Raw genomic sequence first — 19,364 nt, forward strand, 5'->3', positions numbered from 1 at the left:
GAACATGGGACTTACATTTTATGCGGATATCTCCGGGAGCACGATGGAGTGGAGAACGCTCCAGCCATTAACCACTCTCCTCAGAGACCGCAGCATCCGATACACCTGGCGGACACCCCAAATCCTCCTGGTCACGCACGGAGGAACCACCTACTCGATACGAGAACTGCCTGAGGCGGATTCCTTACTGGAGGCACTCTGCCTCACACGGGAATGTTTGGGACCCCCCGGACGGGAGAAGGCCCCAGCGGTATCACGCAGATGGGACCCCACTAAAATCACCCCATTTGTCCCACAACGAGCGACAGCCAGTGCCGGCGCGGCAACGGCTACTTAAGACTTACGCTAGAAACGAGGTGAAACAGGACTATTACCAGCCAACCCCAGCAGATCCTCGCATAGTTTGTTTAATTTGTTAAATTTGTTCTTATCCTTTGAAACATGTCCCTGATGCGATATTTGTTTCTAACAATGTTCACCACATATTTACCTAGCTCAAGAACGCTAACACGCACTCTAATCACAACACACTGCCACATATTGCAGGCTCAGCACGACCTTAACCAGAGGGGCGTAAAATTTATTTTTATTGTTAGTGCTTTTTATCTGTTACGCGTTTTTTATTTTCAGATATCAGTCTACTACACCTAACATTAGTCAGAGGACATGCCAACGTCCTAGGGGACATCCCAGATCGACAAGTCCATGACTACCCTCGCACGCACTGAAGAGCATCACCCGAGCTAGCAACTCATACAATGGGTAAAATTACGAGTAGTCACACAACAAATACTTATTACTTAACACAATGATCATCATGACACAACATCGTTGAAGGGCACAAATGCTGACACCATCTTATTGTTTTTTTATCTTAAGTGCAATTCTGAGGTCCAATGAAGTCAGGATGATGCAAACCTGTACGTTCACAGGTTCACTAATAGTCTATAGTTAAGACATACCTGCTTCGCTACTATGCCTTTAAACAAAAATGTGCAAGTTTCACATGCCATTGTTTACCTTATTTATGTTTATATTTAAACGTTCGCTGTTGTGGCACATGACTATGCTTTGTACCTACCTGCACAACAAAAATAAAGAATTCCAAAAAACAAAACAAAACAAAAAAAAAGTATAATGCTGATGATATCATCAGTGAAAAGGCAGTGTTTTTGTGTTTGTTTTTTAGGAAAAATGCAAAAAAACTAAATATGAAAACCAACTTTGGCCAGGGTCTGTGACCAAGTGGCTACTAAAAAAAGACTGGACATACCTGTAACGAAATCCCTGTTTTAATAGTATCAGAGAAACGGCATTTCGTTTAAAACATGCGTACGTATGACTATTTCGTTGAATTACTAAGTACTGAATTCCCCGACCTCCCACTGAGGTTGTGTGCGACTCATTAACCACCCAGACCTTGCGGTTAACCGCAAGGTAATTGACCAAAGGCATGGTGGTCCTCGTTCAGTTGACGAACACGTGGCGGTCGCCATTTTAAATAGTCGCATGCTCAGCGGGTCACACAGAGACATACATACATACGGTGCATACAGGCACACAGAGAAATCCATACATACATACATACACGCACACAGAGAAATCCATACATACACGCACACAGAGACATACAGACATACATGCACACAGAGACATACAGACATACATGCACAGAGACATACAGACATACATGCACAGAGACATACAGACATACATGCACAGAGACATACATACACAGAGACATACATACAATACATACACAAATGCACACAGAGACATAAATACAATACATACACACAGGTCCTTGAAGTGCATGCTGACAGGTGACCGGCTCTGTGGAGTCCTGACTTGCATCCCAGCCCTATCACTGGGCGCCAGCTGTGCTGTGTGGTACACAGGGAGCAGGGATATGATGTCATTCATATCCCTGCCCCCTCCACACAGCCTGCAGCAGACACCAGTGAAAGAGGCTCCTCGGGCGGCAGTAAGCTGGGCGGGTGGTAAGCGGCTGGGCTGAACGGAGGCGCTTGCGCTCTGCTTAATAAAGTAGCCGCTGGAGTGGAGCGCAGTGCGCTTCCCTCCAGCCGGACAGCCTGACATTGCGCCCCCACAGCGGGTGCGCCCTAAGGCGGCCGGCCGCCTTATGGTAGCGCCAGCCCTGATCCTTTACAATACCCCATTTTGAATAACCTTGGTTTGTCTACTTTTGCAAATGGTATGCCATGATGGGGGGTAATTTTCATTCCTGGGCTGCCATACCATCACAAATGCAACAATGCAGCAATCTAAATTTGGCAAATTTCAATGTGTCAAAACTGAAAATGGGGAAAGCATATTTGACCCTGTAACCCCATAAAACCTGTACATGGTGTTTCATTAATTGCAGTAACAGCGAACAGTGTTATGACATTGATGTATAAAATTCCATGCAGAATTACCGTATATACTCGAGTATAAGCCGAGTTTTTCAGCCCATTTTTTGGGCTGAAAAACCCCAACTCGGCTTATACTCGAGTCAGAGTCTGTATTATGGCAATTTGCATTGCCATAATACAGACTGGGGGGAGAGGGGGGCTGGCAGAGCTGTACTTACCTTTCCTGCAGCTCCTGTCAGCTCTCTCCTCTTCCACGCCGTCCGTTCAGCACCTCGGTCAGCTCCCAGTGTAAATCTCGCGAGAGCCGCGGCTCTCGCGAGATTTACACTGGGAGCTGACAGAAGAGCAGAACGGACGGCGCGGAGGAGGAGAGAGCTGACAGGAGCTGCAGGAAAGGTAAGTACAGCTCTGCCAGCCCCCCTCTCCCCCCCACTGAACTGCCACTGGACCACCAGGGAAGGAGAGCCCCCCTCCCTGCCATATATCAAGCAGGGAGGGGGGACGAAAAAAAAAAGAAGAAATAAAATAATAAAAAAATTAATAAAAAAAAAAAAAGGGGTATAAGGACCACTATGGGAGGGGGGGGGGGGGTATAAGGACCACTATGGGAGGGGGGGGGTATAAGGACCACTATGGGAGGGAGGGGGTGGGTTAAGGACCACTATGGGAGGGAGGGGGTTATAAGGACCGCTATGGGAGGGAGGGGGGTATAAGGACCACTATGGGAGGGGGGGGGGGGGGTAAGGACCACTATGGGAGGGAGGGGGGGGATAAGGACCACTATGGGAGGGAGGGGGGGGATAAGGACCACTATGGGAGGGAGGGGGGTATAAGGACCACTATGGGAGGGAGGGGGGGATAAGGACCACTATGGGAGGGAGGGAGGGGGGATAAGGACCACTATGGGAGGGAGGGAGGGGGGATAAGGACCACTATTGGAGGGAGGGGGGTATAAGGACCACTATGGGAGGGAGGGGGGGTATAAGGACCACTATGGGAGGGAGGGGGGGTATAAGGACCACTATGGGAGGGGGTGGGATAAGGACCACTATGGGAGGGAGGGGGGGTATAAGGACCATTATGGGAGGGAGGGGGGGGGTATATGGACCACTATGGGAGGGATGGGGGGGGATAAGGAACACTATGGGAGGGAGAAGGGGGATAAGGACCACTATGAGAGGGAGGGGGTGGGATAAGGACCACTATGGGAGGGGAGGGGGAAGTAAGGACCACTAGGGGAGGGGAGGGTAAGGACCACTAGGGGAGGGGTGAGTCAGGACCACTGGGGGGGGGAGTGAAGGAACAAGGGGGTGGGGAGGTAAGGACCACTGAGGGAGGAGGAGGGGAAGTCAGGACATATGGGGGGGGAGGGGGCGGCAAAATTTTTTTTGCCTACGGCGGCAAATATCCTTGCACCGGCCCTGCACACACTGCATTCACACACTGCATTCATGCACACACACACTGCATTCATGCACACACACACTGCACTCATACACACACTGCACTCATACACACACGCTGCACTCATACACACACGCTGCACTCATACACACACACATACGCACACACTGCATTCATTATACACACACTGTAAATAAATATTCAATTAATATATTTTTTTTAGGATCTAATTTTATTTAGAAATTTACCAGTAGCTGCTGCATTTCCCACCCTAGTCTTATACTCGAGTCAATAAGTTTTCCCAGTTTTTTGGGATAAAATTAGGGGCCTCGGCTTATATTCGGGTCGGCTTATACTCGAGTATATACGGTAATACAAATGTCTTAATATCTCACACTTTTTAAATTTTATTTATTAATGTTAAAATATGTTCAATATATAAATCTGATGTGAAAGCCCCGTTTTTCCATGAACATGAAATGATACACGTGAGTACACTTAATATGAAAGAGGTAAATTATGGTTAAACAGACATATAGCTCAAATTCTAGGGTTTGTTTACATTTTGCTTGGATCAAAACATGTACAATTGCCTCAGTCCTTGAGGGGTCAAAATATACTGGCTTTGACTTCATTATGTTTTGTATTCATTTTCATTCTGAGAACACATTCTGTAAACTTTATACATGGGATCAGGAGAATAAATTAGACTCATTACGTTGACTGACACAGACAAGCAGAGTAGCTTAATGTTAATACATTGTATTCTGTCAGATATACATACACTGTGGCTTTGTGTTATAGATATATTAAATTTAATTTTAACCTTTTACCACACCTTAGATTAAGATTATTTGAAACTACTCCTAAAATAGTTGTCAGTATGAACATTTTCCACATTTAAGATCTAGCTAGCGCATTCGATTTTTGGCATTGCATTGACTTAATACTAAGCTTGTACAAATAGATCATTAATCCTACTCTGCAGAGTCCTTTTCAGCTGAGGTTTAAAAGAGTAAGGCTTGTGCTGGCACACTTGTGCAATCAAGTTTCAATACATCAGGTTATCCATGTCACCACATAAGAAATTCCACTTTAAATACTACATATTTGCAAATCCAAACTGTAAATAGACACACATGGATCTCAGTGGAAAATATTTAGCAACATTCTTTATCCAATTTTCTTACACATATACATGTAAATAGTTTAAAGGCTTTTAGAGGCTACTTTAAAGATGTAAATTATACATCATGAATTTGCCCTGTGTAAGAAGCACCATCTATGTATTAGCAAAAGACTGCAGGAGAGACAGGAGGCTTTTTTTAAGTGCATTGTTTTAGTGTAACTGGTTGTTTTGCCATTTGAAATAGAGTTGAACTAAAGACTGTCTTTGACTAGAAATTCACAAATGGCAGAGAAAAAACAAATTAAAATTAAAAAGGATATATAAAAAGATGCGGGGGAGGCATGTTCAACTTTTTATACAAAATTTTATGTTTACTTGGACTCGGGTGGACCCAAACTTACAGAGCTCCGCTGCAGTAACAATGAAAACAGGACGAGGTGGAAACTCAGTCACTGGCCAGCTGTACCACCATGGGCCGCAAAACGGAAAAATCCAATAAGGCGAATAAGGCGCGATTTCAGCAATCTCCCGAGGATCTCTCAACAGGCAAGTATGGCACCACCAGAAGATGGGTTTTCCTACTCCTTAGAGGACTTCACTGCGGACCTGGAAGCACGGGCATCTTTCAATTCAGCGCCAGGGGTAAAGACTGCCCCTGCAACTGACGATCTGGAGCCTGTCACTGCTGTCCTTCCGAAATTCATGATAGGAGAGCTAAGCACAAAGAAGGGCACTGTTCGATAAAATCATTGGTCTGAAATCGTCTGGACATCTCCCAATTTAAGGCTGTGACAAACACTCCTTCCTACAAACACCGGGAGGAGTGTGGAAACTGGCCTTCTGCCCACCGACTACGGTCCAGGTCTGAGACCCTGTTTGGGAGTTACCCTGCCCAACCGCTCTTAGCAGCTTTCCCTCTGTGCCCCTGGTTCGGTACTTTACCTTCTCAGGATTTAACCAAACACTCGCTCCCTGACGGTTGTTCGTGCAAACCAACTCACGAACAGTCCTCAGCGAAATTTGGCCGCGAACACTATGGAACTAATTTTGGCATGCGGAAGTGGTTCGTTCACGGTCACCTTGGAGGGTTCCTGCGCACTAACCCACGAACGGTCCTCAGCAGTACTTAGCCGCAAATGTTATGGAACGGTTTTCGGCTATGTGACCTTGCGGTTCCTGGGCAATTTGTTCTAGTGTTTTAAACCACGTTGCAACCCACCAGGTTGGGAATAAGAGGAACAAATGCTCCCTGAGAGCCAGGCGGAGCACCCTAAAGTTGACCGGCCAAAACACACATTGCTCTGGAACTATTTTGGGCATATGACAACGTGTGCGGTCGGTCAGAACTTTGCCCCGGTGGTGTTTGTCCTATACTGCATGGATGTGAGCGTTAATTGGACAACTCTGGCACTCAGATCAGGGCTGTTAGGGGATGTAGGACATGTGGGGTTATTGTATGTTTTTATTATGTTTTGGGGAACATTTATGGGTGGCTCTCGGTTCCTGGGAGATAATTAACATACCGGTATTTAACTCAATTAGCTCCCAGGCACAGAGACACCTGGGAGGAGCTTGTGTTGTATTTTTTGGATACCCCCTATTGGGGGTCCGTGCATAAAAGGTCGAGTCTGGCTCATTAAAATCAGTTGTACTCCCAGAACTATGTGTTGTCTAGTTACGGGGGGGGGGGGGGGGGAGGGGGAGGGCTATTCACTGCTCAGCCTTTTGTTCCAACTCGTGGAGGATTCAGTGGGAATAGTCCTGGTAACGGAAGTAGCTCCCAGGACTGTGCGTCGTCCAGTCCCTCGGACAGAATAGAGCTAGTCCCCTATCCTGTTTCAGGACTGAGCAGCTCCACGAGGACCCTAGTCAAGCCATAGTGACTGAGGCAGAAGTGCTGAGGTTTTCCCCTGTTCCAGCTAGGAAGTGATCCTTGGTGGAGGTACCCAGCCAAGGTACAGGGAGCTCCACTACAAAGGCCAACATAGAAAGTGCAACCACAAGAATCCAGTGAGTTTAGCGGGACGCGGAGACTAATAGATACACTGGAAGCAGAAGCTATAAACTGAAACTTAGAGTCATCCTGAATTTTTTTTTTTTTTTTTTTTTTTAAACCCTTAAGGACACATGACATGTGTGACATGTCATGATTCCCTTTTATCCCAGAAGTTTGGTCCTTAAGGGGTTAAAAGATGGCAAGATCAGTTTACCAAAGTCACTAATAGTCCTGGCTACAGCTGACCCCATTATACACTTTCAAACCACTCAAGACAAAGCACTATGTCTTGTGGCATATTCCTTATGGCAGCACAGGGTTTAAAAAAAAAAAACAAAAAAAAAGATCGAAGGTTCATCCCTTCTTATTCTCATATTCCCAGACCTCACACGGAATACTTTGGCCGCTGTGACCGAGGCTAATGCTCCAAGATAAAGAAGTTGTCTATCGCTGGGTGTCCACGGCATGTTCACTGAGAGCAGAGCCTCCAAGATCTGGAAGCCTGTATGTGCAGCCTGGACCTTATTACAGCTACAGAAGCCAAATACACACGTCTGTCTAACCTTGATCCTTCCAAGATGCCCGATTCACGCCTCGCTCACCTCAGGGACACTCGTGGTCACTTGAATGGCACCTTCTACGTGGTACACAGGCCTGGAAGGCCCTATGAGGCATATGTTACAAAAATGTAATTTCAGGTTTTCCCCATTTATTTGTTCTTCTCCGTTGCTCATTTATTTTTTCCAAATTCTTTTGACCCTCAGGGTTATGACTCATGAATAAAAAAATTGAACGCTCTCCAGATACAAATCTAGTAAGGTTGCTTAATACCTTAAGAAATTTTCATTGTATGGTTCAAATATGCATATTTTATTTTAGAGGGTAATCTCAACTTGACTATACCAGATAAGTAACCTCAATGGAGTGGGTGAGGGTAATTTCCATATGTTCTACTTATGTGTCCTAAATAACGTTTTAAAAATCCCTATTTTCATTAGCCACCATTGTACAAGGTTTCAATGCTATTGTTATACGAGTTTTTACACTCACAAGTGAAGCGAGTTACAAATAAAGAGTTTTAAAAAATGTCCCTCTGCAAATCTGAAAGTTAGGAAATATGTTAACTGCATCCTGCTGGTAAGCTTTATCAGCAAGAACATGTATATTTGATACGTGTGAAAGGAGTTTCTAATAAAAAACACCCAATATAATTTCAGTGTTGACGTAGGACAAGCCAACGGCAATGGGATGGTTTATTTTCATGCAATCTCTGGTCATATGACAGTGGCACTTGTATGGGGACATATAACATTGTGACCTTAAGTTCCCTTGGCACAAACAGTGAAAATAAAAATGATCTAACTAAAAATAAATTTTACAACCTGCTTAGCTAAAAGAAAGTGGGTTGTTTACTACAGCAACATGTTTGATAAAGAATAGAAACCAATCTGAAAATGTTCAAAGGAAAACTACACAGAATTTTTTTTAATTTTTTTTTTTTTTTTTTTTTTTTTTTTTAAAGTCCAGTAGATCTAATATCATGGAAAACATTAATGTAATCCTTTTGGAAAATTGTAGTATAATTAAAAATTAAAGGAAACCTCTGGACAACAGAACAACTGACTCTGAATAAAGTTGTTTTGGTGTCAGGAGGGCACCAGCTTAACTTCAAGCTCTAACCCTGTCCTTTAGCTTCTCTCCGATTCCTAAAAAAAAAAAAAAAAAAAAAAAAAAAAGAAGATACTCAGACAGGGGTGCATGCAGCCACTGCCCAAGACTTCCTATTTGAAGCGGACGCTCTCAGCCAATCAGCACGAGGCTTCCTGTTGAAGAATCTGAGAGAAGCAGAAGGACAGGGGAAGAGTTAAATTGCACTGGAGAGAAGACATGGTGAACAGCTTAACCCCTTAAATATAAGTAGGCACCAGAACAACTTAATTCTGATCAAGATGTAACTGTGCCCAGAGTAAACCTTTAACTTACCATAGCTGCATATTAATAGTGTAATTCACCTATTTAAGTCCAAATGACCCTGTAACAAACAGTGCTGTAGAGAGCCCATTCAGATTGCATAATTCAGACATAATTCACACTAACAATCTCCGAATGTTGCAGGGCAGACTCTGAATGAGCCTGAATTGAAGTAGGCAAGCTGCGCTCTCTTCAATCAAAATCAAGACTCAGGACTCAGAAAGTGCCTTTATAAAGGTTTTTCCACACTGAAAGCTTTCAGTATGTATCTGCTGTATACAACAGCTTTGAAACATAACGCAGAAAGGAGGAGAAGACACATACTCCAAGTAATCCATGTATAAAGTGGAATTATGAGGCAAAAATGTGGTTCTTTGTTGAGCTCATTTGCATACGCCTACCCAGAATCCCTTGCAGCAGTGAGAGCACGGTTTAAGTGAGATTTCTGTGGGAAAAGCAAGTCTTATGGCTTGACGTGTATGTGTGAGTGAGAGAGTGAGAGAGAGAGACACACACCCACCCAAACCAGGGGATTGCACTCAACTAAAATGCATAATGGGGTGCTGCTGGGGGCCAATTTATACAATACACAAGATCCAGTGCACTCACCTATCCACTAAACAGCAACTTCAATGTTTTATTAGTAGGGTTTTTTTTTTTTTTTGTTTTTTTTTTTTAAACACCTAATCTAGGCAATAATGAAGGGGGTTACATTATATGATCAGACATTACATAAGCCTGCCACAACATCAATGTACCCCATCTTTGGCAGGTCCGACTCTAACAGCCTAATGTCTGCTATATACACACACATTGAACAAAATTATAAACGCAACGCTTCTGTTTTTGCCCTCATTTTTCATGAGCTGACCTCTAAGACTTTTTCTATGTACAAAAAAAAATGCCTATTTCTCTCAAATATTGTTCACAAATCTGTCTAAATCTGTGTTAGTGGGCACTTCTCCTTTGCAGAGAAGTCCATCCACCTCATAGGTGTGGCATATCAAGATGCTGATTAGACGGCATGATTATTGCAAAGGTGTGCCCTAGTTTGGCCACTCTAAAATGTGCAGTTTTACTGCATTGGAGGTGTCCGAAAACCACTCAGTATCTGGTATGACCATCATTTGCCTCACGCTGCAAAACACATCTCATTTGCATAGAGTTGATCAGGTTGGTGATTTTGTACTGTGGAAGGTTAGTCCACTCCTCTTCAATGGCTGTGCGAAGTTGCTGGATATTGGCAGGACCTGGAACACGCTGCCGTACATGCCGATCCAGAGCATCCCAAACATGCTCAATTGGTGACATGTCCGGTGAGTATGCTGGCCATGCAGGAACTGGGATGTTTTCAGCTTCCAGGAATTGTGTACAGATCCTTGCAACATGGGGCCGTGCATTATCATGCTGCCACATGAGGTGATGGTCGTGGATGAATGGCACAACAATGGGCCTTAGGATCTCGTCACAGTATTTCTGTGCATTCAAAAAGCCATCAATAAAATGTGTTTGTTGTCCACATAACATACGCCTGCCCATACCATAACCCCACCGCCACCTTGTCTATCCACAATGTTGACATCAGCAAACCGCTCACCCACACAATGCCATCCACATGGTAGAGAAATTAACATTCAATTCTCGGGCAACAGCTCTGGTGGACATTCCTGCAGTCAGCATGCCAATTGCACACTCCCTCAAAACTTGTGACATCTGTGGTATTTTGAGGTGTGATAAAACTGCACATTTTAGAGTGGCCTTTTATTGTGGACAGCCTAAGGTGCACCTGTGCAATAATCCACCTGAGAGGTGGATGGATTAGCTCAGCAAAGGAGAAGTGCTCGCGAACACAGATTTAGACAGATTTGTAAATAATATTTGAGAGATAGGCCTTTTGTGTACATAGAAAAAGTCTTAGAGTTCAGCTCATGAAAAATAAGGGCAAAAACAAAAGTGTTGCGTTTATAATTTTGTTCAGTGTAAATTCTCATTATGGGGTACAATAGCTAAAAGTCTAAAAAAATGTTATAAGTTATAAGAATATTGCTAGAGCTACATTAATTGATAACAAGCAATGAATGGTAAGGAGTGTCACATATATAAAGTATTTGCTTAAAGGGACACAAAGGCATCCAGACCATTTCAGCTCATTAGAGTGGTCTGGGTGAAATGTCCCTTTTTCACTTTGTGCTTCAATGTAAAACATTGCAGTTCCATAGAATCTGCAATGTTCACATTCCAGCTCTAAGTTTGCCCCCACTAGGGGCTCTTCCTGGTTCGTAAAAAGACTTTTGGTCAGGTAACTCACGCTGGACGTCCTCACACTCTTAAGGAGGACATCCAGCATCAGATTTTTCCCTATAGGAAAGCATTGAATCAATGCTTTCCTATGAGGAGGTCTAATGTGCGCCGCACTTGCATTAGCCTGCTTAACTCGGGACGTCGGAGGGGGCAGAGCGCCGACCCAGCACTGAGGGGCATTGGCGCTGGGATCAGGTAAGTAAATAAATTGTTTTTAACTCTTTATTCACCGGGGAGGGAGGGCACGATGGAGGGGGTAGGCAGTGGGAGCGATATTGTCAGAAATACAGCCTTGTATTCCTAGCACTATAGTAACCCTTTAAACTTGACCTAGAGGTCAATAGGATGCTGTTAGTACTTTAACTACACATGATCCATGTGTAAGAATTACGTAAGAGGACCATGTGAGCATGATTGAGCAAGAAAGAAAGTTCTCCTGTGAATTATGTTCAGCAATGTATTCCCGAAATACTGAGCAACACTGAAAATGGTACTATTTGAACAGCACAGATTATAATGCTTCACCTGCAAATCTGTCTTCAGCCATTTTGGATCAAACCTTGATTGTGCAACCAGACTGAACGTTTCAGAAGACATTTTGCTTGAAGTTTCCAGCCTACAAATAAAACATCAAGTTTAGAAATTACTCAAAGTTACAGGACAAATTTAAATTAGAGCTCTTAAAATGCATGGAGCACCCAAACAAACCAGATTTGGCAAAGAAATGCATGCACACTGTAAACAAATCTTCAGAGAAAAAAAAATGGAGTATCATAAGAGTACATATAAAATGTTTCTGTCCAAGAAGTATTAGTGAGCTGGTTAGATTGTTTCCATACAGCATGAATAGAAATAGAAAAAAAAAAAAAAATTTTTTTTTTTTTTGGTTTGTTTTTTTATTTTTGTTTCTTTTGAGCACGATTTCATTTTTCAAAAGCAAATACATGCATCAGTTATTCACTCAACAGGACAATGAAAAGAGAACCAGCACATTTTAGAGACAAAAGATAGCAGTGTGACTATCCTGGCCTACAATTTGCAATTCTGTGATTTAGTGAATAAGCCTGCATGTGTCACTACTATATAAAACAGACATAAAGAAGTGCATTGAAACAACACATAAACTGGACTAAAAAACAGGCAGGAGGAGGAAGATTAAAAGCACAATGGTGCAAATGTATCATATTATTCCATGTAAAGCATTATTTTAAAATGTCAACAAGTAAAAGAGTGAGCACAAATCAATTGGCATGTCTAAACATTTATGTTGTGACATAAGTTTACAATCCTGACCTGTATTTTATATTAGTGCACAGTATGTTTCTGCAGGAGACCATAAGTAATCCATGCAGCCCATGCCTTCCACTCAGATCAACCTCCATGACATCCTTCTCCCTCCGGTAAGAGAGAAAGACATCAGCCAAGGATGATGAGGCTGCAGGAGAACTTGGCCTATGCGCTAAACCTGAAGAACGTCTTAGTTTCATCCTCTCCTCCCTAGTGATGTCACAGAAGAGGCACAAGATGGTCCAATCCAATCCTCCTCATAGAGGAGGACCTAATGCACATGCAAGTGCAGAATGTGCATTCAAGCTTTCCCATAGAAAAGCAGTGAATCAGGGATTTCCTATGGGGCTTTCCTGTAACGTGACAGAGTTTTACACAGTCAGTGCCGAGGAAGTACCTCTTGTGGCTGTTATACAGAGAGCCACTAAAGGAGGAAATAATCCTGAAGTTTGAACATTGCAGTTTCTCAAAAACTGAAATGCTTTATTATTACAGTGTTAAAGTGGCTCTGTCACCTCAAACTTGGCTTTCGTCTATGGTTTCCTCTTCTTATCTTTCAGAAGCTGTTCTTCATTTCTCATCTATTTTTATTTGAAACATTAAATAAAAGTAGGGACTATCCGGTCTTATGTATTTCTCCTAAGCTTGACAATTGGGGCAAAAAGATGGAGCTCAATAGTCCCAGTGGGATCACATTGGTTGAGGCATAAAGCGCTAGATTTCCCCTTAACTCATACTTTTTCATGTTCCAGATAAAACACAAATGGTATTGATCATCATATTGCAACCGAAGAGACAGATATGAGCCACACGTATGGGGCTTGCGACATGTGTACGACAATTTTACATTCATGAACCGCCAGACTAGGCAATACCCAACAAATAAGTATATATGACAGCTGTTCGCAAACTGTTTATTGTGTTTATGTTATTGTGTTTATGTTACAAATCGAATGTACCGTATATACTCATTTTTTTTTTTTTTTACACATTTTTGGTGCTGAAAAACCCCAACTCGGCTTATACTCGAGTCACTGTCTGTATTATGGCAATTTACATGCGTTTACTTACCTCTCCTGCAGCTCCTGTCAGCTCTATCCTCCTCCGCGGTGGTCCGTTCAGCACCTCTGTCAGCTCCCAGTGTAAGTCTCGCGTGAGCCGCGGGGTCATAGTGCGGCTCTCGCGAGACTTACAGTGTGAGCTGACAGAAGAGCTGCACGGACCGGCGCGGAGGAGAAGGGAGCTGACAGGAGCTGCAGGAGAGGTAAGTGCTCTCTGCCAGCCCCCCTCCCCCCCACTGAACTGCCAATGCCACTGGACCACCAGGGAAGGAGAGCCCCCCTCCCTGCCATGTATCAAGCAGGGAGGGGGGACGAATTTTTTTTTTTATAAAAATAATAAAAATGAAAAATAATAATAAAAATGAAAAATAATAATATAACAAAAAAAATTAAAATAATAATAAAAAAAAATATTAAAAATGCCCACCCCCCACCAAGGCTCTGCATCACACACACACACACTGCATTCATGTACACACACACACAGTAAATAAATATTCAATTAATATAATTTTTTTAGGATCTAATTTTATTTAGAAATTTACCAGTAGCTGCTGCATTTCCCACCCTAGTCTTATACTCAAGTCAATAAGTTTTCCCAGTTTTTTGGGGTAAAATTAGGGGCCTCGGCTTATATTCGGGTCGGCTTATACTCATGTGTATACGGTATTACCTGACAAATGTCAGAGAGATAGAGATATACAAAAATAAAGAATTTTAAAAAAAAAAAAGTCCCTGCCAAAAGCCCTGGGCATTGACAGGGCCATTTGCTGAACTCTAAATTTTCACAAAATAATTCTGAAATTAAAAAAAAATTAATGTAAATATAGCTAGATAATTTTTCCACATTAGCTATTTTTACCTACAATTTTTCTTTCAGAATTATTTTGTGAAAATTCAGAATCTCTGCCCTCCCATAAACTCCCCTTTTACATAGTGTGGGCAGCATGCGCTTGCTGTGCGTGTCACCTGTCTGTGGTGCGGGCAACTGCTCAGTGTCATGCATGTTTGGTGCGTGCGTTGGCTGTGTCAAGTGCATGTGGTGAGTACCAACTGTGTTTGGGACAAGTGTGGTGTGTGCTGGCTGTATCTGGTTGTGATACACTGACACACTCACTTACCCATGCATAAACATACTGCACAAATTACACACACAGACTGGCCTATTCATAAACACACATCCACCAACACACTCACTGACCCATTCACAAGCACACAGCACTGATTACCAGCAGCAGCCAGTCCCATGTTTCTTCCCATAAACAGCATGTCGGCCACCGGGATATGACCTCACGCTGAAACCTCGCCACTTGCCTGTGTTAGGCAAGATTTTTTTAAATCTTCCTGCAGGGATCTGCAGGTCAAGGACATTACGCGATACAAACTCCACATCTATGCCACTTCATTGAAGGGGTCTTGGTGACTATAGTGTTCCTTTAAATCAATTTGGTTTAAATGTGTCTACGTCAATATGAAGAGTCTCCAATGCATACCAAACCACCATAAATATCCCTAATCTTGAGTAATCTGCAGACTTTATTCCCTGAACTTCAAATTGTAGTGAATTTAATTTCGGCAAGTTTCTCACCATTATTTACTGGTGTTTTCACTAGACTATATTTACTTTATTTGTAGATTTATTATTATTTTGTTCATCATTTCCAGTTGTACACTTGACTGTCAGGGTCATTCCAGCAGTTGAGTCTTTTCGTCTGTTCTGTAGTGAATTTAAACCTAAATGCGAAACTTGACAATATCACATTTTTTAAAATTCTCCAACTCTGCTATAATCACTGCTTTGCTACTTATCATAAACTTTTACATTCAGATTTAATTTTGCTACAATTCGATGAATAGTGAGTTAACCGTGCGTGCTCTCTCAGAGTTAGAAAGCTTCCTGATGAATACCAAGTTTCCTGGGGAGTCCAAACATATACACACACTCAAAACCTGGCACAAATTTACCATTTAAATAACAGTATAGTGAAATGTTATTGTGCAGAACAACTTTAGCATGGAACACAAAAAAATAAATAAATCATTCAGCATTCCCCCGACAAAAATGAATAAATAAAATAAAATCACAAAGGTTCATTACATAAAGTCAAAATAGACCAATGTACCAAAAGAGTGAAATCAAATAATGAGTACTGACTTACTTGCAGAAGAAAACCACAATAACAGCTAATCACAAAGAACAGAAATATTGCAAAACAAATTAATCTTGCAATGGGTGGCATATGTTTAATTCCTTGTGTGAATAAAACTTGAGGAACATTCATGCAAGTGTTGCAGTCACTACAATCAACTTCCAACAAATGCACTATTACCATATTTTCATTAGGAGCACATTATCCTTTTGAACATTAAAAACAAATTAAAAAAAAAAAAAAACACACACCAAGGTAATGCCATTGCCTATTTGTTTGTTTCAATTTCTTCCAGCAGCACCCTTCCCTGTGGTATAAAAGTGGGTGCCATTGTATTTCAGAGCAGGTCTAGATATCATATTCTCACAGAGCACACACACAGCTTTCATCATTCACACCCACACTGGGCATGCAGATACAAAATTATACATTTCACTAAATTAGAAACTGTATTTTGAGAATTGACAAAAGCTGCATGTTTTTAGCTATTTTGGCCTAACAGTAGCAATATCCCTGCCTATTTCTCCACAATTTATGGTTTAGTGAATAGGGCACATCTATCTCACACAGCCATGCAATATTCATTAGCTCCATCAATGCAACTGCTTAGCTGCCATGTCCTGCACTGCACAGCAGACCCTCCTAATCTCAGGGTGGGGGGGTGGGGGAGGGTGCAGGCAATAGATCCCCAGCTGGTGCAGAACTACATGTCCCATGATGCTCTGCCAGCAGCCAGATAGGTGTCTTTGCCTGATCTGTATAAAGCAGCTCCACCAGCAGAGCAGCGACTGCACAGCCAGCCAGCACTGATTACATAACATGGACCACATATAATGAGCCCTCTGACGTCATGCAGGTTTATATCAATCCTGATATCAATGTGACAGTGGACAGCCAGCCCTCTGATAGCAGCAGGCACAGCTGAACGATAGCAGCCAGCCAGCCAGCCAGCCTACCTGCCTGTGACAGTGTGTGTACATTGACTAAACACACTGCTCCAGGTACCCACACACTGTCTTACCTGCTGTATCCCTCCGCGGGCTAGGCGCCCCTCCGCCCTGCAGCTCGCCCGTCAAGACCAAACGCCCGCTGTGGGCAACACAGGAAGAGCTAAATGTAACCAGGCGCCAGGCGACCAATCCCGAGCCAGCGCAGCCCCAGCCTAGCCAATCAAAACAGCCCGAGGGCGGGACATCCTTTACGTTCCAGTGGACTGTGGAAGGGAGTGGGAGGGGCGGTGATGTCAAGGAGAGGGATGTCACGTGATATGTTGTGTTCCCTAGCCATAAGACTGGTCTGTGTGTTATGGTCATATGTTGTCCACAGCTTGTTATGTTACCCGTGGAAGGAAAACACAGATTAATATGCCACAGTCTGATCTGCTGGATCATTTTCATGATCAGAATAGTAATAATAGGCAGTGTTGTAAATAATGGTAGTTAGGGGAAGTTAAACAGGGTTATTTTCCCAGTGTACAGAGCTAATATTAAAATAATAATTTACTAAAGTCACGTTGCATGAGGACGTCCATCATCTTCAGATCCCCCATAGTAAAACATTGAATAAATGCATTCCCATGTGGAAGGCCTAAAGCGTGTGCAGAGTTAAGACATTGTGGGCAGAAAAATGCTAAAACTGTTCAGAGTGCAAGATCCAAGGATTTCTCATAAGTAATGCACACTGGCAAGGCAGTAGGAGTGCAAAACCCGTCACTCACATTGTGAATGATATTGGGGATGATCACATTAATATCCGAGTTAGTGAATCTGATTTGCATTCACGGTTTTCTGCAGTGAGCAAAATCCATGAATTTTCCATGCAAAAAAACATGGACATTTGGGGAAGCCATTAGAGGCAGTCTTACCCCTTTACTGTAAGAAACAATGCAGTTTATCCGAATGTAATAAACATTGCAGGATTAAGGGGACTGGGACAATGCACCCAGACCACTTTAATGAGATGAAGTTGTTTGGGTGCCTATAGCGTTCGTTTAATGTTTGCTCGGAAAATAAGTTTGCAATGTCTTCTAAATTGGGCTGCATGTGTTTGTACAGTAATAAACACAAATGTTAACAAGCTTTCTTCTGTGAAATTATAAATGAAATACTGACAGTACTAAAAGTTCTGGAGTCTCTTCAAGGTTACCACTCCTTCCAAAAATAAATGCAACATTGTTATGGATGGTAAGTTATTACATTTTCATTAGCCTATTGCTAATAAACATTTGAAAAGGAGAAAATCCGTGCAAGTCTTGCACTTAAATACAAATTAACAGCAAAATATATATTAAAGAGCTGTTACGACACTAGTGTGAGTCTCTCCCCCACTTCACACAAAGTAAATAAAACAAACAGGTGAACGAACTGGTTCTACTACCACCAGTGTATTAATGGAGCGCTAGAATATAAACACTTACCCTTATAAAATAAGGGATGCAGTTTATAATAAGATCTATGATATAAAAGAAAGCACAATATGGTGCATTATAGTCTGAAAGTGAGTATAATGAGAAACTTGATTATATCTCACTCACAAATGTAGAGCCAATGGGACAGTCTCATGTCAAACTGTCAGATGTGTTCTAAGGTGACACTGACCCTCCACACTGGACTAAAGACAAAAGAGGGTCAGTGTCACCTTAGAACACATCTGCCAGTTTGACGGAAGACTGTCCCATTGGCTCTACATTTGTGAGTGAGATATAATCAAGTTTCTCTATATACTCACTTTCAGACTATATTGCACCATATTGTGCTTTCTTTTATATCATAGATCTTATTATATACTGCATCCCTTATTTTATAAGGGTAAGTGTTTATATTCTAGCGCTCCAATAATACACTGGTGGTAGTATAACCACTTAGTTCACCTGTTTCTAATGAACATTTGTGTGGCAATATTGTTTACACTCTATCTGTTCTCCAACCTACATTTTAAATGTTTATTATATTATCTTCACATTTATTATTTTGTCTTCATCATATCCATCTAAAAAAATCAAAACATCAGACTATATAAGGAGTTCATTCAATACAATTGAAATTTGAGTTATAAAAGAACTTTGTTTACTTCAATCCAGTGAACCCATAAGATACCGTCCACATGTCCCTATTTAGGAGGTAAGGTCCATATTTTAAACCCAAATTCCTCTGTCCCTCTTTTCCTTCCTAATGTCCCCATTTTCTAGGAATTCCATATTTTTGGTGAGCTTGGGTGTATAACAGAGCTCCACAGTAATAATACATACAATAGTGTGTCTTTAAATTACAGTAAATGTAATTTGGTATCAGTGTGTGCATATAAGATACATTGTTTTGTTTCAAAATTACATTTTAGTTCCATAAATTAGTAAATTGCCTAAACTTCCCAGAACAGTCCAGCTCCTGAACACCCCCACTCCTACTCACACCCTCTTTGTATATCCGAAATGTTGGCAGGTATGCAATATGAAAATAATAATTTTACCAAATAAAGAATAGAATGTAGAATATCAGGAAGGCTTTACTGATGTAATGCACACATGATCAAGAAATTTAGGAGGAGATATGATCAATGATTATATGCAATTTGTTGTGGTATTTTTCCTGCTTGTGTACATGGTGATAACTATATATTTGAAACCTTTGACCTGGAATTTTCACATAGAGGGCAATAAGCAAATTGCATCCAATGATCGGCAATAATTCTGTG

The 19,364-nt window shown here is 42.0% G+C and overlaps 1 protein-coding gene across 4 annotated transcripts in view; it reads right to left on the reverse strand.

The window, feature by feature from the left end:
* The window catches only part of HERC2 (HECT and RLD domain containing E3 ubiquitin protein ligase 2), a 171,046-nt gene extending 154,269 nt beyond the window's left edge, over positions 1-16,777 (reverse strand). For all 4 annotated transcript variants that reach the window (XM_063459216.1, XM_063459223.1, XM_063459231.1 and 1 more), the window contains exons 1-2: positions 16,696-16,777; positions 11,702-11,792 (exon numbers count right to left, since the gene is read on the reverse strand). In XM_063459216.1, the coding sequence (XP_063315286.1) occupies positions 11,702-11,773 (72 nt within the window). In that variant the 5' untranslated portion in view covers positions 11,774-11,792; positions 16,696-16,777. The remainder of the gene's footprint in view (positions 1-11,701; positions 11,793-16,695) is intronic.
* Positions 16,778-19,364: the final 2,587 nt, after the last annotated feature.

The sequence above is a fragment of the Pelobates fuscus genome, chromosome 1 (genome assembly GCF_036172605.1).
Source record: "Pelobates fuscus isolate aPelFus1 chromosome 1, aPelFus1.pri, whole genome shotgun sequence".
Taxonomy (NCBI): domain Eukaryota; kingdom Metazoa; phylum Chordata; class Amphibia; order Anura; family Pelobatidae; genus Pelobates; species Pelobates fuscus.